The 24,459-nt window shown below is 44.1% G+C and overlaps 1 protein-coding gene and 1 long non-coding RNA gene across 2 annotated transcripts in view; both read left to right on the forward strand.

The window, feature by feature from the left end:
- The window catches only part of LOC310753125, a 347,922-nt gene that overhangs the window by 113,724 nt on the left and 209,739 nt on the right, over window positions 1–24,459 (forward strand). The gene's annotated exons all lie outside the window — the stretch shown is intronic.
- DMRTA1 (DMRT like family A1) lies at window positions 544–6,786 on the forward strand. The gene is made up of 2 exons (XM_083593611.1): window positions 544–1,513; window positions 3,023–6,786. Exons 1-2 carry the CDS (start codon window positions 916–918, stop codon window positions 3,874–3,876), a joined length of 1,452 nt encoding a protein of 483 aa, XP_083449737.1. The 5' UTR covers window positions 544–915; the 3' UTR covers window positions 3,877–6,786.

The following is a 24,459-nucleotide window of genomic DNA, read 5'->3' on the forward strand; positions in this document are numbered from 1 at the left end:
TGTGGCCAGCAGGACCAAACCGCTTCTGGCACAATGAGACACCATGACGGAAACCAGAGCACACGGAAATGCCGTTTACCTTCCTGCCACAGCAGTACCTATTTATCTACTCACACTGGTATTCTTTTGAACTGCTAGGTTGGCAGGAGCTGGGACTGAGCAACGGGAGCTCACTCCGTCGCAGGGATTCGAACCGCCGACCTTCCGTTCAGCAAGCCCAAGAGCCTTGTTGGTTTAGACCACCGTGCCACCTGCATCCCAGCAAGCTGACGGGCATCCTGAGAGGGAGGCAGTGTGCAGATGCAAGCAGCACACTGTCCTTTCGGGCAGTGCCTCAGCCACAGCATCACTCCCAGGAGAGACGTGTGGCTCGGGCATGCTGCAGGCCCCAGGGTAAGTGCCACCCCCCGCAGTGTGGCACCCAGTGTCCCCCATCCCCCTAGCTATGCCTCTGAGGAGGAGCGACTGCAGCCGACACACAAAGTCGTGGGCGGCACACAATTTGGAAAGCTCTGGTCTATAAGTTGAAGAAACATTCCTAGCATGGGCGTAGGCATGTTGGGAGGCAGGGAGCAGCAGCTGCCCCCCAAAATCAATAAAAATACATAGCAAACTGAGGTTCTGCCCCCACCCCTAACAAAAGGCCTTCCCATCCCCAACAAAATTCCTGATTCCTAGTCATTTCTGCGAAAGGCTTCCTTTGCCTTTCAATCCGCTCCTCCGCCCGTCGAGGGCGTCTCTCTCTCCCCTCGGGGGAGTTTCCCCGCGCGCCAATGGGCGTGGCAACTAGAAGGCCACGCCCACACGGTGTAGACCCCGCACGACGGGCGCAGGAGAGGTCTCGACTCTGGCCGTCGGGTCCCTCCAGTCTCCGACGTGCGCCTGGCGCGCAAGGACGCGCGTCTCGCCTGCTCCATGGCGACGGGCAACTCTCCCCTGCTGCCTCAGCCGGCGCTTTCTGCCTCTTCGCCCAGGGCGCCCCCTTCTTCTCCGGCGCTGCCCGTGCCGTCGGGGGTGCCCATGCCGCCTTCTTTCCTCCGCCCGCCGAGCCTCTTCGTGCGCGCAGCGGCGGCTGCCGTGGCGGCGGCTGCCGCTGCTGCTGCCAGCGCCGGCCCGTCGCCGTCGGGGGACAGCGGCGGCGGCTGCCGCTCCTTCTCGCGGGCGTCGGGGCTGGAGCGCGGCGGCGGCTACCCTCGCACGCCCAAGTGCGCGCGCTGCCGCAACCACGGCGTGGTGTCGGCGCTCAAGGGCCACAAGCGCTTCTGCCGCTGGCGGGACTGTGCGTGCGCCAAGTGCGCGCTCATCGCCGAGCGGCAGCGGGTCATGGCCGCGCAGGTGGCGCTGCGGAGGCAGCAGGCGCACGAGGAGAGCGAGGCCCGCGCCGGGAGCCAGACGCCGCCGCTGCCGACGGCCCTTGCCCTTCGACGGAGCGCAGACGGACCGGGGAGCGCGAGCGCAGGAGGGGAGCCCGTGCGCCACGGCCACTGCCCGGAGGTCCCGCGCGGACGAACAGGTGCGACTGCGGGGGTGATGGACGGCGGCGGGGTCCGGTGGGGACAGGGATTGATGCTGGGCTGGGGGGGGCAGGATTAATGTGGGAGGGGGAGGCAGGGCACCAACCTGTCATCATCCTCTGGCTCTGTCTAGCAGATTCAGAACGAAATGCCTCAATAATAATGCATCTACAGTTTTCCCATGACACTCCCAAATACATAGCATCATATATTGAAATTGGGTTTCTAAAGCTTATCATTAGGAAAGCCATAATACCTTGCACAGTATGCAGTATTACTGAAAACAATGCATAGTACAGTATATTCATTATGGCATAGTGCCAGAGGTTACTATTTTCTATCAGTGATGTAAATTACAGTGGTACCTCAGGTTACATACGCTTCAGGTTACAGACTCTGCTAACCCAGAAATAGTGCTTCAGGTTAAGAACTTTGCTTCAGGATGAGAACAGAAATCGTGCTCCGGTGGCGCGGCAGCAGCAGGAGGCCCCATTAGCTAAAGTGGTGCTTCAGGTTAAGAACAGTTTCAGGTTAAGTTCGGACCTCTGGAACGAATTAAATACTTAACCCGAGGTACCACTGTACTGACATTCAGGTCAACATTGTTTAGGCCAAGTAAGTTGGATCCATAGGGTTGCCGTATTTCAAGAAGTAAAAATCCGGACCCCGAAACTGTTGAGCGCTTTTTTTTTTTTACAAACCCTACTGTAGACTGTCCCTCATACAGGAAATCGTAGTGGCTAAAGGTGCAAACCACCAGGAATTTCTCTAGTAGGACCTACATGAAAATAAAGTGGGAATGCTATTGTCTTCTTTTGCAGGCAATGGGGGCTGGTATTAATAATTTTTATTATTTGCAAGGCAGATTCTCATCCTTGGTTTAGTTTTTTAAAACGAGTCGTTACCTGTGTAGATCTCAGTGGGCATTTCATGTTTTCACGTTTATACTTCCAGCTGCAGTAAGAGCGCAGGTTGCATGGCTGCACTTGCATGCGTGGGAAGCCCTGCTTGGGTGTCTTGCCATATGTGCAGAATAAATGGATACAGTGCTGGGCCAATAAATGGTAGTTGTGTAGAAAATCCAACATGTGTAAGTGTGGCTGTGCTCCTAGTGCTATTCGCTTAATTATTAAGTATGTTAACTCATGAATAGAATTTCCAAAGGGATTGCATTGCATATATATAATGCCAGTAAAAAAGAGAAAGATATGTGGTCACTTTAATTCCTCTGTATCGGGGGTGCCCAAACTTTTTTCAAAGGAACATGCATGAGGGTCAACTCAAGTTGTTGACCTTTTTTTAGGATTTGAGTTGTTTTTCGGATTTTACCCGAGGAGATAATCTGCTGGATTAGGCCCCTGAGACGGGCTTTGGACATGCCTGCTGTATATGATGCACAGCTGTGAATACAGAAGGGTGGGGGTGAGAGAGAAGGAGGGAGACATGGATATTGGATGTGCTTTATAAGCTCACAAGTATTTGATTCCATGTCTAATTTTCTTTTGCAGAAGAGAAGATTCAGAAGTACAACTTTTCCTACAGCGAACCAAGAAGCTCTGCAGCCTACTTGCATATACCTTCCTTGAAGTCTTCCCCTGCAGCTACTGGAGACCCTAAAGAGAACTCTTCTGGTCCACAGATTTCAGGTAAAGAGATGACCATTTGTCCTTCAGGGGCCGATGACTCGTTAAAAGGCACCGATAGTTCAGCATCTTTGTCTTCGTCAGACATGGAATCGGGGAATGAAAGCGAGCGTCTCAAGGACTTTGTTGCTTCCACTTCCAGCATCCCTTCTCCTCCTCCTCCTCCTCCAACTTCTAGCACTTCAAGACGCAGAGACCCGCTTGATATCCTTACCAAGGTCTTTCCAGACCACAAGCAAAGCAGATTAGAGAGAGTCCTGCATTTCTGCAGAGGAGACATAGTCCAAGCTATAGAGCAGATCCTGAACGTGAATGAACAGAAGCAAGAACTTGCAAGCTCACCATTGCCAGGATGCAGCGTCCTCCAGCGAGCCTCTGATTTTAGCCTCCTAGGAATCGATGTCAGGGCACTTGGCAATAAATCAGCCTTTTCTCCTCTACAAAGCAGTCCAGCTTCCTTTGGGAATGAGGCGAATCTTTATGGTCTAAGCCCTAGACTGGGGATTGGACCCTTGAGAGTGGCATATTCCCCACCTGGGAGAGCCTTACCTGGAATGATGCCATCCTACCTTAGGACAGGACTGTTTCCTGCCTTGCCTTTCCACCCAGCAATGGACTATTCCTTTTCAGGAATGATCAAAGATGCATCTTACTTCCCTAACAAAGACGCAGTTGTCAGTAGCAAGATCTACACTAGACTGAATGAAGAACACAAATAGTATATTCATCAACCCTTGATTTTTTTTGGTAGTACTTATTTAAGTGGGTTGTCATTGCTTTTGGACCCTGTGGCTTGTATCCACTGCAGCTCTCAAGTAGCTGCCGCATCAGCACAAGGTTTTCAAGGGATGCGGGTGGCGCTGTGGTCTAAACCACCAAGCCTCTTGGGCTTGCCGATCAGAAGGTTGGCAGTTCGAATCCGCACAATGGGGTGAGCTCCTGTTGCTCTGTCCCAGCTCCTGCCTACCTAGCAGTTTGAAAGCACATCAGTGCAAGTAGATAAATAGGTACCGCTCCGGCAGGAAGGTAAACACTGTTTCCATGCACTCAGGTTTCCGTCACGGTGTTCTGTTGCGCCAGAAGCAGTTTAGTCCTGCTGGCCACATGACCTGGAAAGCTGTCTGTGGTCAAATGCCGGCTCCTTCGGCCTGAAAGCGAGATGAGTGCCGTAACCCCATAGTCGCCTTTGACTGGACTTAACCGTCCGGGGTCCTTTACCTTTACCTTTTTACAAGGTTTTCACTTGTGCAATGGGACTCCCCCGCCCCTTCTCCTCCTTCCCAGCACACCGTTTAAATCTATTCTGGGTTTCCCCGCAACACTCCAGAGCAGATTTGGGGATGGCACAGGGGGAGCAGAAAGGAAGAAAGTCCCATTGCACAAATGGAAATCCTTTTGCTATTTGATGGTTATTTAGTGCTGCTCTGGATACAAGCCCAAGTTCCAAGAAGTGCCTTCTGCTTATGAAGAGCGAATAAGCAAAAAAGAACAAAGAATCTTGTGGCAACTTAAACTAGCAAAGTCCCTTTAGTCTTTTTTGCTGCAACAGACTAACACTGTTACCCCTCTAGCTAATCAGTAGTTTCTAATGCTTTATTATTATTATTTTTTAAGAAGGATTTAATGGGATTCGTTATTTTGACACAAAACAGATTGAAAGCTGAGAAAAATCCAGAATACCAGCTGTTAAGAGATAATTTAAAATGAGCACTGATTTTAAAGATGAGCTTTTGTATACATATTTTCCATGTTTATACTTTTGGGGAAGAAAAAAATAAATAAAGTGACATTTAAGAGGTTGTGAGTGAAGATCCAAGTTGAAACGTGGAAGAAATCCAATGCATATTTGCTGTTGAACTCCCTGTTGTCTTTTCCCTAGATATTTGATATGTTCAGTGTTTTTAAATTGGAATATTTTCCCCCAAATACAGACACTTGATTCAAAAAAAGGATCTTAAATGTATGGTTATTGAGAGCAGTGCATAAGCACTCTTTTATGTTGTGGGTTTTGGTTCCCCAACATGAAAAAAAATACAAGAATGGCCTGGTTTGGATGCAGTGCTCAGTTTAGGTTTAGCATTGTGTGAATCAGCCTCATGTTTTGGTCCTCTTTCACTTCAGTTTTAACTAACTTCAGTTTAGGTATGAGTCTGAACCCTCAGCTGGTTAATCTTCCAGTTGGTTTCTTCAAACAAGACAACATCATAGACCATGGTCTTCATCTGACATGTTTTAGCAAACCATTGTTAAGACTAACCATCGTTTGTTTAGGTGTGTACATAACACTAAACTGCATCTAGTTAAAAACAAAACTTAAGTCTTCCGATCTCCTTTTCTCAGTTGTGCCAGAGGAGAGAGGGTAGGAGAGAACTAATGAGGCCATATCATATTTCATCCAAATGCAGCAAGTGTGCTAAGCACTATTTATACATTGTCAGAACAGGATCTGAAGGTACATGAAGAATTTATGCTTCCGAAGCTTAGCATGTGTAGCCCAGTAAGCTGCCTGGATAGAAACCATGTCTGCTCAGAGTTGCTTTCAGATAAGTGTGCCATGCCTTAAATGGCTGATGAACGCAATGATAGGTAGATTTGAAATGGGTAAAAGTGACTGCTCTGATTGTGCGGGATAGGGTGCAGTTAAAAAAAATGGTTTCTGCTTGCATAATTGTGTAGGGTGGGGAGTTATTTGAGCATTTGGCAGAAACTTCTATATACCGTAAATGCCTAGGTCCAAAATTATGACTTTACAGAAGTGAATATTGTCAATGACTGTTGACTATACAGAGAATATACTGTACTTGCAGAGTATTCATGTTCAGGGCTGGATTTAGGTTTGATGAGGCCCTAAGCTACTGAAGGTAATGGGGACCTTTATATGTCCAGCTGTCCTTTGCCAACAACAAATTGTCACTGTTTTTTGTGTTGAATATATGCTATATGGTAATTTATGGACTTCATAGGTATCTAAAACCATTTGCACATAACAAAATAGGACCCTACACAACACAAAACACTGTGCTGTATGTTTTATTTGTTTTTTATCTTATATTTTGGAAATGTGCATCCAGGTTTTTTCCTTTAAATGTTTTGGGGCCCCCCCAAGGGAGTGGGGCCCTAAGCTATAGCTTGTTTAATTTATACATAAATCCAGCACTGTTCATGTTAAGGGATTGTCAGGACTCTTTGATGAAAGCAATCAGTTTTCTGCATTTTTGGCGTTCACTCTGTCATCCATACAGAGAGATAAAGAGATAGCAAGGCCTGCAAAAGTTACCTGAAAGTAAAATATATGCACATAAGGAATCTAACCCATCTCCAGAGTAGGATGAAAGCCATCTCTCCATCTATGGTGATTTCCCAGGGTGTGATGAAAAAAAGAGGTTTTATGAAACAGACTAAGCATTTTTGTTTACAATGCGTTTTGAAAAAACAAATCTCTTTATCGTGTTACGTGTACCACATCTTACATAAGCTTCTGAGACAAAGATTAGGGATACATCTTATATGTTCTGTGTCTCTTAAAGAGCTTGAAAAAGTCAGTGGAATAGTTTGTGCAGGGGTATTCATGAAGCTTGCTTATTTCCCCATCTTTTCTGTCTATTGAAAAACTAAAATAAAAATAAAAATAGCCCACTGGTGATCTACAGGCTAGAGCTTTCTTATGTTTGAGCAGAACATGGTTTTGGAAACTTTCACTTAGTGGTGGCGATGTATTAGCAATATTTTGTTCATCTGTCTCTCCCTCCCCTATAAAATCATTTGCAGACAAACTGATTCTGGGACTGAATTTCATGTGTAGCAGAATAGCTACCATGCTGTCATCTTAAAGTCAGGCCTCCTGGGGGGTAAACAAGTCCAGAATATGGTGTTTCTCTTACCCACAGGGCACTTCATGTTTACGGAGAACCTAGGGTTAAATCTGTTTATATTCCTACGTTTATATCCCTATTCACAAGTTTTGCTCTGACTTTTTGGGCCAGTTGAAAAATGTGGGTTATTAACCTGAATATTTGTTCCTGGTGTACAGCTGTTGTGATACATTTATTAAACTTCCTCATGAATGCCCAGATTCGCCCTTACACTGCGGACTTCTTCATTTCATAGCTCTGTGGAAATCTTTCTTTAACCAAATTAGCTTCTAAAGCCAGCGATCTCCATCTTGTGGCCGCTCACATTCATTGCAATTTAAGAAACCAATGAAAGGAGGTGTGTGTTTTTTGTTTGACAAGCAAACCCAAACCAATAAGAGCTGGGATTATATTTTTTGATCCAGTTAAAGTCAACCACAGACAAGAGTTGCCAGCCATTAGTTCAGCATTTTATCCAGAAGGGTAAACCTTAGCCTGGTTGAATATTACATGCAAAGGGGTGGAACGAGAGTCCATTACAGTGGTACCTCAGGTTACATACGCTTCAGGTTACATACGCTTCAGGTTACAGACTCCGCTAACCCAGAAATAGTGCTTCAGGTTAAGAACTTTGCTTCAGGATAAGAACAGAAATCGTGCTTCAGCGGCGCGGCACCTCCAGAACGAATTAAGTACTTAACCCGAGGTACCACTGTAAATGCAAAGCTCCTTGAGAAATTATAGCAACCTTTATTCTCACAAAACTATCTTAGCCTGGTGATTAGTGATGCATTTTGTAAATATTAGGAAAAATAACTTGGTGAACTCCAACAGGATCGATCCGTCTATGGACATAGATTATGAACATATTTAGACAATGGCTTATCCTGAAAAAATAGTCTGAAAGCATTCTTAGGAAGGGAAAATCCCAAATTGAATGAGTTTGATAAAAAGAAAAGCACATAATCGAAGGCCTCTTCCTTCTCCCCACATTGCTGTCGCTTTCGGTTAAAACTGACAGTTTATAAACAGTACCATGGTCAGCGCCATCGTCTGGCTGAAACCTGCCTCTTATTTCTCTGCAAGCGCTTCCCCCTAACGTAAGTGGGAGAAGGAAGTGAGCAGAGAGTTGCAGTGAGGATAGTTTAAGTCTCTGCATGTATGAAACAAATGCAACACAACAGTCTCTGCTCTCTTAAGTTGCTTAAACGTGAACCAACATTTCAGGCATTGACTGTTATAGCATAAGCCCTCTTTTACAGATGAAGCAGAGAAATCTGCAGAGGAATCCAAGAGCAGGACCCGAAAAACCCAATTGGGTGTCCCACCTGTTAGGTTTTGTGTTTGATTTCCAGATCAATTAAGAGATGGCCTTGCTGTCACCTGTGACGAAAGGGGTCATTTTCCTCCATGGCACAGTCTACCTTTGAACAGCTCTCTTCCAACTGGTTCTAACTATAGTGTTCTTAAAAAGTAGAGACATCACCTTGTGATGTCTCTTAAAAGTAGAGACACCACCAAGGTGATGTCTCTTAAAAAGTAGAGACATCACCTTGCCAACAAAGGTCTGTATAGTAAAAGCTATGGTTTTCCCAGTAGTGATGTATGGAAGTGAGAGCTGGACCATAAAGAAGGCTGATTGCCGAAGAATTGATGTTTTTGAATTATGGTGCTGGAGGAGACTCTTGAGAGTCCCATGGATTGCAGGAAGATCAAACCTATCCATTCTTAAGCAAATCAGCCCTGAGTGCTCACTGGAAGGACAGATCCTGAAGCTGAGGCTCCAATACTTTGGCCACCTCATGAGAAAAGAAGACTCCTTGGAAAAGACCCTGATGTTGGGAAAGATGGAGGGCACAAGGAGAAGGGGACAACAGAGGACGAGATGGCTGGACAGTGTTCTCGAAGCTACCAGCATGAGTTTGACCAAACTGTGGGAGGCAGTGGAAGACAGGAGTGCCTGGCGTGCTCTGGTCCATGGGGTCACGAAGAGTCGGACACGACTAAACGACTAAACAACAACATAGTGTTCAAAACTGGAGCAATGGTTCACACCAAGCTGGTGCAGGAAATGCTACAGCCTGCTTCATTTATTCTTCATTTGCCTGCACAGTTAATTTTTTCCAGGAGGTGTGAGTTGGCTGAGTTGAAGCCAAGACAAGCTGCCAGTCAGCTCACACTGCCAACTTCTCCTTCCCCGGGGAGAAAGAGTATGATGTATGCAGTTGCTCTTTTAGAAAAGCTGGAGTTTTGTCTCGCCATTTTATTAGAAGCCACGTCTTTCCGTTGCAATGTGCCGCAAATTATCTGTACCTGACTGTCAGCCCCACACTGCTCACTTTGATACTGAAATGTGTGTCGGTTTCATTCATAATTTTCTTCCATAGCTACATCAGATTAACGAATTGCTTAAGATAGATAGGAAAAATGGCTTTGCGGAACAAAAGTATCAGCTTACCAAAGACCTATTACATACAAATGTAAAAGTATTATAAAAAATGTACAAACTGCTCTTGGAGTGGGAAACTAAAGAGAAATTTGTGAAATCAAGCACAAGATGTGGGTCACAAGATTGATTATGAATTATGGGGAAAGTTGTGGAAGATGAAGATGAATTTCATGGCATGTTTTGCGATGAAAGAAAATATGACGAAAATGGCCCACACATGGTATTTAACAACCCAACAGATTGGTGAAAATATCCAAAAAAGAAAAAAGGTATATGTTGGAAGTGTAATGAAAATGATTCCCACCCCCACCCCCAATGTGGTGGTCCTGTAAAATAATTAAGGAATGTTGGGAAACTATATACAATGAATTTTTAAAAATTCTTAAAAAAACTTTCCCCAAACACCTGAGTTTTTCCTCTTGGGGATGGTAACAACAGAGGTCCCCCCCAAAACAAAAGAGTTTATTACTATACACCACCGCTGCAGCAAGACCCTTACTGGCACAAAGTTGGAGAACAAGTCTAGTACCCACTACGGAAGAAAGGCATTGTAAAATATTCGAGTATTCTGAACTGACTGGTCTGATGAACAGGATAAGAGAAAATGAAGATAAGGAATATAAGGCGGGGTGGACAATGTTTATTGAATATTTTAAGAACTAGTATAGACAAATACATAGCTTAGCAGGTCTCGAGTGAATCCGGCAGAGATAAAGAGTTTTTAATAGATAACAAATTGGATGATTAAAAAGATGTGGATTACGTGGAGAAGAGGAATAGCAAAGGAACCATGAAAAGGGTGGAAGGGAAGTGATATAATAATAATAATAATAATAATAATAATAATAATAATAATAATAATAATTTTTATTTATACCCTGCCCTCCCCAGCCAAGGCCGGGCTCAGGGCGGCTAACAAGCAATAATAAAAACAAGTTGAATGAATACAACCTAAAAGCAAGATTAAAATACAACATTAAAATATTGAAACATTAAAATATTAAAATGCAGCCTCATCACAGGAGGAGAAAGGAAAAAGAAAAAAGAAAGAGGGGGAGGGAATCAAATTGGCTCCAAGCCAGTGGCGTAGCGTGGGTTGTCAGCACCCGGGGCAAGGCAAGTAATTTGCGCCCCCTAACCCATGGATTTGCGCCCCCTAACCCGTGGATTTGCGCCCCCTAACCCATGGATTTGCCCTAACCCCAGATGTTGCGCCCGGTGCGGCCCGCCCCCCCTGCACCCCCCACGCTACGCCACTGCTCCAAGCCAAAGGCCAGGCGCAACAACTCTGTCTTACAGGCCCAGCGGAAGGAAAACAGATCCTGCAGGGCCCTGGTCTCATGAGGCAGAGTGTTCCACCAGGCCGGAGCCAGTGTTGAAAAGGCCCTGGCTCTGGTTGAAGCCAATCTAACTTCCTTAGGGCCCAGGACCACTAGGGTGTTGCTATTTATGGACCTTCAGGCTCTCTGTGGGGCATACCAGGAGAGGCGGTCCCGTAGGTACGAAGGTCCTAGGCCGTTAAGGGCTTTAAAGGTCAAAAGCAGCACCTTAAATCTGACCCTGTACTCCACCGGGAGCCAGTGCAGCTTGAAAAGCACTGGGTGAATATGCTCCCATGGCAGAGACCCCGTGAGGAGCCTCGCTGCAGCATTCTGCACCCGCTGGAGTTTCTGGGACAGCTTCAAGGGCTGGTATATGTATACACGCTGCATTTGGTACGAAGTTGTAAGTGAGGGAGGGGGAGGGGGGTTAAAGATGCTCTCTGTTCCTGTTCTTGAAAATGCAAATAAAAAAGAAAAGAAAAATAATAATAATAGTTTTCTTCCACAAGCTGCCCATCACTGCTGTAGCACATGGACAACCTTAACAGACTGCAGTGCCTGGGATTCTTTGGAAGAAGCCGTGACTGTTTAAAGTGGCGTGAATCTTCTTTGAGTGCATAGCGCAGAAAGGTCGTCATGATGGCTGTTAGCCACGACACCTGGATGGAAACCTCTTATGTTCAGGGGCAGAAATGCCTCCCGAATACCAGGTGCAAACAAGAAGGGCTGTTGCTTACACACCCTGCCTGGGAATATTGCAGAAGTTACTTGGCTGGACACCATGGGAAGCAGGGGATTGGGGAAGATGGAACCTTTATCTCACACACAGAGGCTCTTCCTGCAATCTTAAGCCAATCAGGTTTCAGGAGTGGGAGATTCTTCAATGCTCCACACAACCTGCCCACTGCCATCTTAAATATGCAGCAAAAGTCCTGTGTTCAGAATCATGGTTGTAAGTAAGAACGCACAATATTCAGTAGTGGTGCCCGCCTTGTGGAACGCCCTCCTCCCAGATGTCAAGGAAATAAAGAACTGTCTGACTTTTAGAAGACACCTGAAGGCAGCCCTGTTTAGGGAAGTTTTTAATGTTTGACGTTTTATTGTGCTTTTAATTATCTGTTGGGAGCTGCCCAGAGTGGCTGGGAAAACCCAGCCAGATGGGCAGGGTATAAATAATAAATAACAATAGTTATTATTATTATTAATTATTATTATTATTATTATTAAGGCTGATGTGTTTGATGTTTCATACTGCATCACGGTGTGGTACGCAGGTTTGACATCATGTGAAAGGAAATGCCTACAGAGGGTGGTGAATACAGCACAAGATATTATGGGCTGTCCCGTGAATCCGCTGGATGAAATAGCGGAAGAACGTTGCCTCAGGACAGTGAGGAAAATTCTCAGCGATGATTCACACCCTGGCTGGCAGTTTCTTGATCTCCTGCCCTCAGACAGAAGATATAGAAGCCTGATTAGTCGCACCAACAGGGTAAAGAACTGAATGAAGAGCTGAATGAAAAGATAACAACAGGGCAACTGACTTTCGGGTTTGGTGGGTGTGCGTCAGTAAATGAGGGAATTAAGACTAAGAGAGCTGAGTGAGGGCTGCTCGTGTAATCTCACTGTATACAAGTTGTACAAGTGACAATAAAGTATTTCAATTTCAATTAAGGACAAGAGTGTTAAGTTGTGGGTGAACATATCAGACGACACAGCGATTCTTCAAACAGCTCTTGTTTATTCACAGGCCAGAACAGAACTGAACTGAAGGGTTCAGTCAGCCTGCTTATATAGACCTCCAGTACAACGTAACTGTAACAATTTTCTAAAACTATCCAATCACTGAATGTCACTTTCGATCCCTTATTTGCATAACTATCTACAGTATCCCCCTGCTGGCCCAGGGTGAGAACTTCAGTATATAACAAAGAGGACTAAGAGGACTTGAACTTCCTGCCAGAAAGGGCCAATGCAAGGCCTCCTGTACTAGTTTAAACAGTCATGGGGAATTCTAAGAAATGTCGTTTGTCCAGGTCACTGGGAATTGTATCTCTGTGAGGTCAGCACCCACCCTGAGCAAACTACAGTTCTCAGAATTCTTGGGTGGCGCTCTAATGCTTTCGACATAATGGTGTGGGTGCACTTGAAAATGCAATTATGTATATACAGATGATAAGGTTGCTGAAGGGCTTAGCATTTCCCCAATTAAACCATTAGCACTTATCAACTATAGTTTTCCCTGTGGTTGTGAGCTAAAGGGAATACTGGAAAGTTCTTAAGAGTGCACTCGCTTTGCTAAAACTGCAGGAACGTTAAAAAAAAAAAAAGTTTTCCAATGGGGCATTTTGCCGGGTTTTAAATTATTGCTTGAGTGTTGATTATTTTAATTGCTCATTAGGAGGCTTATCTGCTAAACAAACTAAATGATTGTCTTTGAGGCTGGTATCCTGGGTCCCGCAATTAAAAGTAATCAGAGCGGAGGACCCCTGCTGAGGCAGAACAAATGGGGAGGGACAGTAGCATCTTCACAAGCGTACTGCGTAATGAAACCTAACCAGCTGTTTTCACTGCTCTTGGACATCAACATTTTAACAGTGTCTGGAAAAATATATATCCTTCAGTCAAGAAAACAGGTGACTGCTACATTTTTCTTATTTATTTACAATATCTCTATTTTGTTCATTAGGCTAAAGTTTTCATAAGGTATCTCACGGATAGATTAAAAAACGTAACAAGAAAACAACATGTGCCTCCAGGAAAATGCTTCTGAAGAAAACATCTTACGCCATAAATGTTCAGCTTGGTGTAAATATAACTGCAATGCACAATCCTGGAGAATTTAGGCTGCAATCCTTTACCTGCTTGTTGTTGTTGAGTTGTTTAGTCGTGTCCGACTCTTTGTGACCCCATGGACCAGAGCACGCCAGGCACTTCTGTCTTCCACTGCCTCCCGCAGTTTAGTCAGACTCATGTTTGTAGCTTCGAAGACACTATCCAACCATCTCGTCCTCTGTCGTCCCCTTCTCCTTGTGCCCTCCATCTTTCCCAACATCAGGGTCTTTTCCAGGGAGTCTTCTCTTCTCATGAGGTGGCCAAAGTCTTGGAGCCTCAGCTTCAGGATCTGTCCTTCCAGTGAGCACTCAGGGCTGATTTGCTTAAGAATGGCTAGGTTTGATCTTCTTGCAGTCCATGGGACTCTCAAGAGTCTCCTCTAGCTTTACCTGCTTACCCAAGAGTAAGCCTGCTTCTGAGTAGTCATGCCCTCTTGATAATTTTCAAGCCCCACTGATGCTATAGGAGATATTTAGGCAAGGGGTTTAGGGTGCAATCTTGTACACACTGGGAGTAAGTCTAGGGTCATTTTGGACTCACAGCTGTCCATGGAGACACAGGTCAGTTCTGTGTCCAGGGCAGCTGTTTGCCAGCTCCATCTGGTACACAGGCTGAGACCCTACCTGCCTGCGGACTGTCTCGCCAGAGTGGTGCATGCTCTAGTTAACTCCCACTTGGACTACTGCAATGCGTTCTATGTGGGGCTACCTTTGAAGGTAACCCGTACCCCCCTTCCTCCGCCCCTGGCTGCAGGTCCCCATCTCCTGTGCCCTAAAAGCAATGGAGCAAATAACAATGTGGTTTTTTTCTTCAAATGATGCACCTTTAAAAAAATGCGATTCGCTGATGGTTTTTGAAAGCCATATAGTCGCCGAACCTTCCAGCCTTAGCATGGGACGCCTGACTAGATAGAGGACCTCCAATTCAGAGATTTGTCATGGAGATCTAGCGAGGTAAGTAACCTGATGTCTTTCCTTGACTCAGACAATCCTCGAATCGATAAATCCAATTGTCACAGCCCATCAATTATTGGCTTCTGCCCCAACAGTAGCAACAGGGGTATGGATACCTGTGTGCCAGGAAGGGCCTGAGACCATCAAATCATTTCACAGGTATTAGCTGGCTTTTGATTCCAAAATTTTCTTGATCGCTACCAAACAGGATTAAATTAGAAACAGGGAGCTGGATGTAAAACCCACGGCCCATTGCGAATCCTTTACGTCAGCTACCCATTTACTTCCCAAGGCACTTGAATGCAATTTAATTTGCAACATCTTTGGCCTCGCCTTTCTGACAAAACTAATATCGCCCTCGTGTTTCTGGGCTTCCCTTGCAAAGCTTTCATGGAGAAAATAGCCACTTGCCTATTCAGTTATCCTGAATAACACATTGATTTTTTTATTTTTTAAAGGACAGAAAGCACTCTGTATTGTTAAAAGGACTGCAAACCAAAAGTTCATTTTCTGAGGAAACTGAAGCCAACAAGATTATATAGAAAGAGGAGGAATTCGCTCAGATGATTTATGCACTGAATTCAGCAGTTCTGACCCAATTAAAACCCATTTTGAGGTTTCCCCCCCTACAATCAAGCAGTATATTTATGAAATAAATATATTACGCTTTGACTTAATCTTAAGACTGCCTCTTAAGTCTGAGCTGCTTGTGCATAGTGAGTGCTTATTTTTAAAAAAGCCTAACTAATTATATGCAAAATTATTTGCAAAACATTGCATTTATTATATATGTAATGCCATAGAATCATAGAACCATGCAATACTTTATTTCTGCTGTATAATATTGTAAGTATTTATTATTATTATTTTATTTATTGAATTTACATGCCACCCTATAACCATAGATCTCAGGGCGGTTCAGAGAATAAAATCGGAATATAAAACCACAAATGTGCTCGTTTCTTAAGGAAATCTGGAGCATTTATATTTATTCGTTTATTAAATTTGTGTAGCACCCTTCATCCAAAGATCTCGGGGCAGTTCACAGCATAAAAATACAAAACGAAAACACAAAATACATAATAAAACGTTGATGCATACAGTACTATGTGTGCAATGTGTGATGATTGTATTTTTTAACGGAGCTGGAAAAAATAATCATAACTTGCTCTCTTCACGATCAAGAAGTGAGACAGAGATTAAAAGAAAAGAAAATATCATCATCATCAAACCTTTATTGGCATCACCTACAAACATTCAGAATAAATAGGCACGGTGCGATCTCGTCGCCATTTCAACAGTACAGTCATTTGTGTGGCAAGACTCTCAAGCAGACCCCCCATTAGGGTAAATAAATTCACACAGTCATGAATATTTTGTTTAAGGGTTTTGGGCAAAAATTTGGCCACAACTTTATTGATTACAGGAATGAGAGCGGTATTGGCTTAGGCATTGGCAAGACTATATCTGACTCCTGCCCCCTTTGCAGGAAACCACCCAAAGGGAAATTGCTTCGGGGGAACCGGCCTGCATCTCCCCTGGTGTTCCCAGAGGCCTGGCATGGCCCTCACCCTTCAAGAGGACTTCGGACAGGAACCAGGCCCCGGCTTCCTTTAACGAAATACCCTTGAAACTGGAGGGGCAGGCGATGGCCAACCTCCCCTCCCCCATTCACCATAAGACAATGCCTAACCGCCAAACCTTACAAAGTTGTGACGATTGCTAAGAGGTAGGCAAAAACCAAGTGGCCCGTGCCAATTTGCCAAATGGAAAAAATTCCTACCCGGCCCCCGGCTCAAGCTGGGCAACCAACCAAAGTCCAAAGCAAGGCCAAAGGGCATCTAAATTAAAGGGAGGGTGGGTGGGTGTTCGGCAGCACGAAGCAGGAGCCTGGCACATGTTGCACTGCCGCTTTTATACTTTCCCCCACTATCACCCTTTGACATGATTGGGCAATAGCCCTGGGTGATTGTGGTGCCATCATGGTGTGAGGGCAATAGCTCCACCCACGCCAGGGTGGGGAAACCAGGTTGAGAGTCTGCCTGCAACCAGTACCATCTATTAAGATGATCCCATCTGCCAAAGGGAAGAATAGGTGAGCAATCTATTTCACCTCTGTGGGTCTCCAGCAAGCGCAGGGTCCTATAGTGTACTTCGGCGACAAAAAAAATCAAATAGAGGAACTTAGCTACTGTCTTGGTGAGCTCCTGGTCTCTCCCCTGTAATAAGAAGTGTATAACCTCCATCTCTGGTTTCCATATTGGGATACATAGTTGGTCTAAGAATTGTTGGCGGAGATCATCATCCATTTTACATTTAAGGACCATGTGAGCTAGAGTTTCCACCAGGTGGGCATCACATGGGCAGATCCTATCTCCTTCTGCCATCCCCGCGAACCTACCCCAAAGAAGGTTAGAAGGATTAGAATTGAACCTAGCCAGCGAAAAAGCCCTTCTTTCTTGCGGGTTAAACAAAAATGGTAGATAATTGAGGTTAAATTCCTGCGCCCAAGAGAGTCGAAAATAAAGAGGGGAACGTGTTTTTACCGCAGCTGAAATTAGTTCCTGGCAATCTATGTCCCACAGCCTAGTTTTTAACATGGCCTTGGCTACTGGAAAAGCCACAGCACCCAGGAAATCCTCTGAAAACCCAAGTTGCTGTATCTTTGTGCAAACAGTTGTAGCCCTGGGGAAGGGAAGGAGTCTGATAGAACTTCGCTAAGTAAAGTAAAGTAATCAGATGCTGATCCTGATTAGTGATTTCCAAGATAATTTTCTGTATTTCCCAGGATTTTAGGGGGCAGTGAAGCCATGATAGCTGGTATAAAACCAGTATGCTTATAGTGCAAATATTTCTTCAATCCTTCTTCTAGAATTTCAGCCTGCTAGCCTCCTTGGCTGTTCACCCTAGAAAAAGTGAAATGATAGCCAAGTACTAATTAAATAGATATTCTATTTACCAAGTGCTTTCAGACATCTAAATAAAGGTCAAGGATAGCCCCCGTTAAGCAAGGGATTTGGGTGTGTTTTAATGGTTCTGAGGCCATAGCGTAAATGACTGCTATAGATTGTCTCTCTGGTGCTGTTTTTCTGATTTGTGCTGATCTAAGAAGATTCCAGACCTATTCATTGATACGTTGATGATTATTAATGATCTAAATGGCTCTTATTTAATTTAAGTAGCGTAAAGATGAAAGATTTATTTATACTAATCTTTTCGCATGTCAATAATCATGTGTCTATCTGAGAAGGATCTATCAAGTAACTTAGTTCAACCAACTGCTTTTCTTAATTAATAGATCTGAATATAAATTAATCTGAGTAGACAGAACCTTGATTGATTCACATCTTTATTTTGTGAATGTGAAGTCTCCATCCGTTAATTGCACAACTGGTCAGCTGCATCTAAAACCCAGTTCTTGTTTATTTTTCCAAAAATACTTGCTGTCAGGAGTGTGTACAGGAGCCAGGCTCTGTGACCAGTAGGACTTTGCAGGACTGGGACCTTCCTAAGTTTGTTCTGAAGAGGTAAGGTGTGACCGCACAGGTGAGGCCGATTGGTAACTCACAGCACCTGGTGGCAAGAGCTGGGAAGGGATATAAGATCAGCATTTCCCTTCGGCTCTTTGGCACAGCAACATGTTTCCTGCCTTGCTGTGTTTGGTTCCTTGACTCTTCACTTCTTGATCCTCAGACCCTTGACTTTGTGGTTCCTTGCTTCCTGACCCTCGGACTCTTGGCTTCCTGACTCCTGGCTTCTTGACTCCTGTTCCTGCTCCCACCCCGCCATCTTGCCCCCGGTCCTGACGTCCCCAGCTGGGACTTTGATTGCCTGTGAGCTGGAACGTGACACTTGCCCAGGAGGTAGGTGTGTGTGGGTGTGTTTGTGTGTAGCAAGAGATAGGGAGAGAAAAGAAAAAACAACAACAATGTATGTGTGTACAGTTATACCTCGGGTTGAATACGCTTCGAGTTGAGTGCGTTCGAGTGGCGCTCCGTGGAAGTAACAGAGCATGTTACTTCCAGGTTTTGCCGCTTGCGCATGTGCAGACGCTCAAAATGACGTCACGCGCATGCGCAGAAGTGGCGAATAGGGACGCGTATGCACGCAGACGTGCCGTTGCTAGTTACTTTTACCTCTAGATGCAAACGGGGCTCCGGAACGGATGGTTATCTGACAGATGGTTATCTGACTGGGTTGCCCCAGCTACTCTGGGTGGATCCCAACATGTATAAAAACATAATAAAACACCAAACATGAAAAACTTCCCAGTACAGGGCTGCCTTCAGATTTCTTCTAAAAGTTGTGTAGTTCCTTATGTCCTTGGCATCTGATGGGAAGCATTCCACAGAGTGGGTGCCACCACCGAGAAGGCCCTCTGTCTGGTTCCCTGTAGCTTCACTTCTTGCAGGGAGGGAACAGCAATAATAATAATAATAAATTTACTACTTATACCCCATCCATCTGGCTGGGTTTCCCCAGCCACTCTTGGAGGCTTCCAACAAGAGATTAAAAATACATTAAAACATCAGTCATTAAAAACTTCCCTAAACAGGGCTGCCTTCAGATGTCTTCTAAATGTCAGATACTTGTTTATTTCTTTGACATCTGATGCAAAAATGGTGTCCCTCCCACAGTCTGCTGACTTGCCTACAAAGTTAAATACACACAGGCCTGGCTGTTATTAATTTCTGAAGCAATTTCAAGAACTGCTGATTTTAATGTCAGAGTTAATCACACAAATCTCTCCCCTTGGAATCAAGGGAATGGGAAAGGACTAGATTTTGGGAGGATTATAGCCAAGCCTTGCGTACGTGTGCCCAAGGTGGATTACAAATGCAAAGATCCATGCCTACTATGGCATAATGCTCACCCATTTCAATATTGTGACGCTTAATCACAGGGATGGCTAACTTGTGACCATCTCAGTGTTGCTGAACTCCACCTCCCATCCGTTTCAACCAGGGAAGATAGTAAAAGTCCTGGTCCAGCAACTTCAGGGCCATAGGTTAGCTGCTCCTTTTAAAAATTACTTTACTTATGATCACAAGCTTTATGTGGCTTTCATTTTACTATGATATTGTTGTACAATTGCCATATTGTAAATGGTTACTTTGCTTTAAAACAAAAGATGCTCTGATTTTATCTGTACATTAAATATGTATAAATGTTGAATTTCAACAATGAAAATGCTGATCCAGTGACCGAAAGGCCATTTAATTAAAAAGGTTTTATTTGGGTCACTTCTGGCACTGTCTTTGAGACGGTTTTTTTTTTTGTAGAAAGTCTAACAAACTTGTCTAACTTGTCTAACAAACAAGTATTTCAAGCTTTTCCATAAAAATTCCCAAGGTGGCCAAAATTTGGTAAAATTCAGATTAAAAAGGTAACATCACGAACAGTACAAAGCGATCTTAAAATCAAATAAGAGGATCTAGAAATAGCATGTTAGGATCCTGCTGCACAGATGCTATTCCGGGAATTCAGTTATGTAAATCTTGAAGCCTGGGGTGCTCAAATTTATCCTGTTACCCTCTTTGCGGGCTGATAGCTCAGAAGGTTCTACAAAAATTATTTCTTTTAGAACATGCATTCTTTGCCCATTGGACTCAGCTTTACATTAGTATTATAAGCCTAATTACCCCTCTCCTAATGATTTTCCTCTTCCCCTCTTTTTCTGTTTGCACCCATGGGAATTGATGCCAATGCAGACTTGACTCCAAGCAAGTTTCTCCAGCTGAGGTTTGTGCTGTAGCATGCTTTTTCCACAGAGAGGCATTGGTGCATCTTTGTTTCGTTGTGTGTCAGCCACCAGTGTATGAAAGAGGGAAGAAAGAAAAATAATAAAATATCTGTTAGAAATTAATTTCTCCTGTAAAACTCTGGCATGCCATGGCCTCTGTCTAATAAGATATGAAGGTAGGATTTTCTTAAAAACAAACAAACCCACCCTTCACAGGAATTACTTTTTAAAATAATAATTTTATTAGCCATTGCCAGTTGCCCTTTGAGCATTATCTTCAATACCATACCCTCTAACACTTCTCCGATGAAAATAGGGACGTCCCATTCCATGATGATAATTTTACTATTTATACCCCACACATCTTACTGGATTGCCCCAGCCACTCCAACATGTATACAAATATAATAAAACATTAAACATTTTATTAAAACCCTTCCCTATACAGGATTGCCTTCAGACGGCTCAGGGGTTGGATAACTCCAAACCTTCCAACATTTCTCCAATCAAAATAGGGACATCCATGAGGAAAAGGGCATTCTGGGATCAAATCAGAAACCGGGACAGAGACTGTACCTGCAAAATAGGGATACTTGGAGGGTCTGTAATATTATTCACATGGTAATTGACTGTGTAGGGGTTTAGATATTAAGGTCTAAAACTATAGGGCTTGCACCTGCAAACTCACCCTGCTACTCACTTGAGTCCATTTGTGGGTCCCATGTTAAAAGTGCCCTTCATTTAATTAAGAATATTAATAAAACAAAAGAAAGCATTAAACCAGTTGTAGAATAGCAATACTCTGAAAACAGGCATAAGTCCTACCCTTCATCGAATTAAATATAGTGTTTCAGATATTTTCCTGTTATCAGTAGATACTGGTGGAGCGGGGAGATGGAGGGAGAAATAGTATTCTGAGCAGTGCTGTTTTTCTAAAATAAAAAAGAGGTGCCAGAACTCACAATGAACACCTCTCTTGTAATGGCAGTTATAATGGAGTTCTGTTGAGAGACTTCCGGGTTGGCGCCATCGCCGAATGGCGGACTCCCTCCGAGCTCCGGAGGGAGTCTGCTCGGCAGGGGCTGGGTTCTACCGCACCGGCGATGCGGGGACCCTTAGAAACCACGGCCACGGAGGCCGTGGACATGGAGACTCGGCTTGCACCGTTAGCGCCCTCCCGACTCGTGAAGGAGCCTTTTTAAAGGCTACGGATCGGGTGCCGGGGAGAAGCGTGGTGCCTTGAGTTTTCTGCTTCCCCTGCTGAGCGAAGCCGCATGCCATCCGGCGGAGAGCGCTGACTTCTTCCATTGAAAATTCGGACTTTTCAACAACAACCCGTGAGTAAATTTGGAAACCGGGTTCAAAAGGAGGAAAAAAAATTTTTTTTTTCGAATTGGATACGAGCGGGGGGGATCCAAAAAGGAAGTCAGTCCCCTCCCTATTGTAAACTTTCCAAAACAAGGACGGGGAAACCAAGACCCAAAAAGGCTTGCATTGCTGATAAAAATCCAAAATTTCACGATGGGGAACTACAAGAACTGTGCTGGAGGAGGAACTGGAGAAGGGAAACGCAACCCCCCCCCCTGGGAACCGGGGCGACTGAAGAGAGAGCCTGGTGAAAGGAGTCGGAGATTTTGACAGCTGTCAAAATAGCTGTCAAAGTCGAAAAGTGGAGTGGATTTTATTATGAGAACTTGGCTGGTTAAATTTGATACAATTTGCTACAACTTGTTAAAATTTGGATACAAAATGGCGAATATGGATAACAAATTGACTTTTGGATTAGAGGAAACAAAGTCACAACAATCCCCCTTGAGGAGCTTCGGGACATTACAAGGATTGGGAAAGTGGAAAAACACCAATGGAACTTTACAGGACTGGTTATCTTCTGGGAAAGCTGCAAAACGGAAATAACATCTCGTCTTCAGGGTGTTTTCTTTTTTGTTTTTTTAAAGGAGACAATAGATTTTTCTATTGAAGAAAGGAAGGGACTGAACGTAAGGTTTTGCCCCTGAATAACAACCATCCCTGCAGACTTACCAAACTTTCGAATTACAACGTTTTAGCAGCGGAACAAAGGGAATTTAGACTACAACCTGGAAAGAACAATGGAGGGAGTTCTATTACAGTTTTATTAAAGACTGAAGTTAAAGTTTTGAAAAATAATGATAATAATAATAATTTTGATTTTCAAAAAATTTATTTTTAATTTTAAAAAGAAAAAGCCAGCAAGGAGTTGGGGAAAAGTTGTGATTTATGGCCTTAAGAATTCCAGGCAGACACTAGGGGTTGATGGTCAGGGGGAAATTAAACCGGAGACAGGGGGGGGAGAACTAAGACTCCAAAGGCTTGCCAACTTTGTTATTTTTTGCTGAATTGGTCTATTATTCATTATATTTTTTTTTTATTTTCTACCTTTTCTGTTTCTATTATCTGGGGTGCTTCTTTTATTAAAAAATGGAAATTGTGGAATGACATGGGGTGGGTCTTGGGGAAAGAACACTGGGTTTTTTTTTCTTTTTTTTTATTATTATTAAGGGTAAAATAAATTAAGTTTCAATTTGAATGGGGAACTTGTTTGGCCAACAATATGAAAGGGGAATATGGTAGGGGTGGGGGAAGGGGGGAGTCCCGTAAAGTGATATTTTTTGTATTTTTGAAAAATTTTAATAAATATTATTTAAAAAAAAAAAAAATATAATGGAGTTCTGTTGAGTTTTGGCTGGAAAAAAAGCCCTGGTCCCGAGACAGAGGCAGATTTAGGGCAGAATGGCTGGTTCTGCTGTACTGGGTGCTGAGCCTAGTGGTGCTGCAGGGCATGACAGCTATGACATAGTGAACTGAGCAGAACAGAAGGAGAGAGGCAAGGGAGGCGCCAGATTTTGGCCTCGCAAAGGGCGCCACAGGAATTTGAAAGGCTAAAGTCTGCCCCTGCCTGAGTTAGAACACAAAAATAAGAGAGTGGGTTTACCTTGACAGAAATGCAAGTCCAAAGCGTATAGCTAACACACACACACACACACACACACACACACACACACACACACACTACATGCATAAAAAGCAATATATGCATAAAAAGCTGCAATATTTCTAGCGCAAGGCATCCAAGGATGTATTTTCCTTGTGAAGCTACGTGACGCTATTAAGAAGCTGAACTCCAGATCTTCATTCTTGGCTCCCGCAAAATGTCAGTCTCTTGCCCGTTTCGACCTTATTCATCAAATCCAAGTAATGATCCCATTTGAAAAATAAACCCAATCTTTGTAGATTCAATATTACCTTAACTAAATATCCTCTTGGGTCAGAAAGCATTTTTCTCCCTAGCAAGCAGTTTTCCATAGATGGGAAGTTGCTGCTGCTGCTGCCTTTAAAAAAAGTAAAATAAAAAATACAGGGAGAGTTCAGTCATGCAATCAGGTGCTTGCAGTCTCCAATATTGCCATCTAGGAAATTACTACATGGTCAACTGTTCATCCAGAGAGCCTCTCACTTGTCCATCATATATAGTCTATGCATCTGAATTCAGTGCACGGGTGTCAACAGGATTATTATTTTTTGGGAGGGCGATTGCAAAGCATATACTCCAAATAGAGAGGGTTGCAGTGGCAAAGTGGCAATGGGCACACAAATGAGGTGAAGGCTATAGATTTTATAAAACAGCCAAAGAAAGATACAAAGCATTTTCATTGTCTAATGCCTATTCGGTCTTTGATTGCAATGGGCATGATCCTTGGAGATGGAGCTATGACCAGCACACAGCATGTTTCTCAGAGTGGCTTTGTGGGAGAACTACCGATTCCTGTCCCTGCCCTGTGCTAGGACACCTGCCAGTTTCTGCCTCTTCACTATCCCTCAAACTCCCTGCCTCCAGTAGTTCCTAGCTTGTCTGCCGTCTCTGGGGTGCAGGGGCAAAGGAAGGCGTCGGGACACCCGGGGCGGGTGTCACTGTTGGGATATAGTTCCATTCCACCTTAAAAGGAACAGGCATGATTGTTGTGTGTCACATGCCTGTTTACTTCCAGCACAAGTCTGCTGGGAACTTCCATTGTATATGGCTTTTGCTGTCTTGTTTTGCTTGGACACGAAGGGAAGCAGACATGTTTTTTCCCTTTGTTCCTGAACTATGCTGAATAATGTTGTTTAGTC

The sequence above is a fragment of the Podarcis filfolensis genome, assembly GCF_964270895.1.
Source record: "Podarcis filfolensis genome assembly, chromosome: 17".
NCBI lineage: Eukaryota > Metazoa > Chordata > Lepidosauria > Squamata > Lacertidae > Podarcis > Podarcis filfolensis.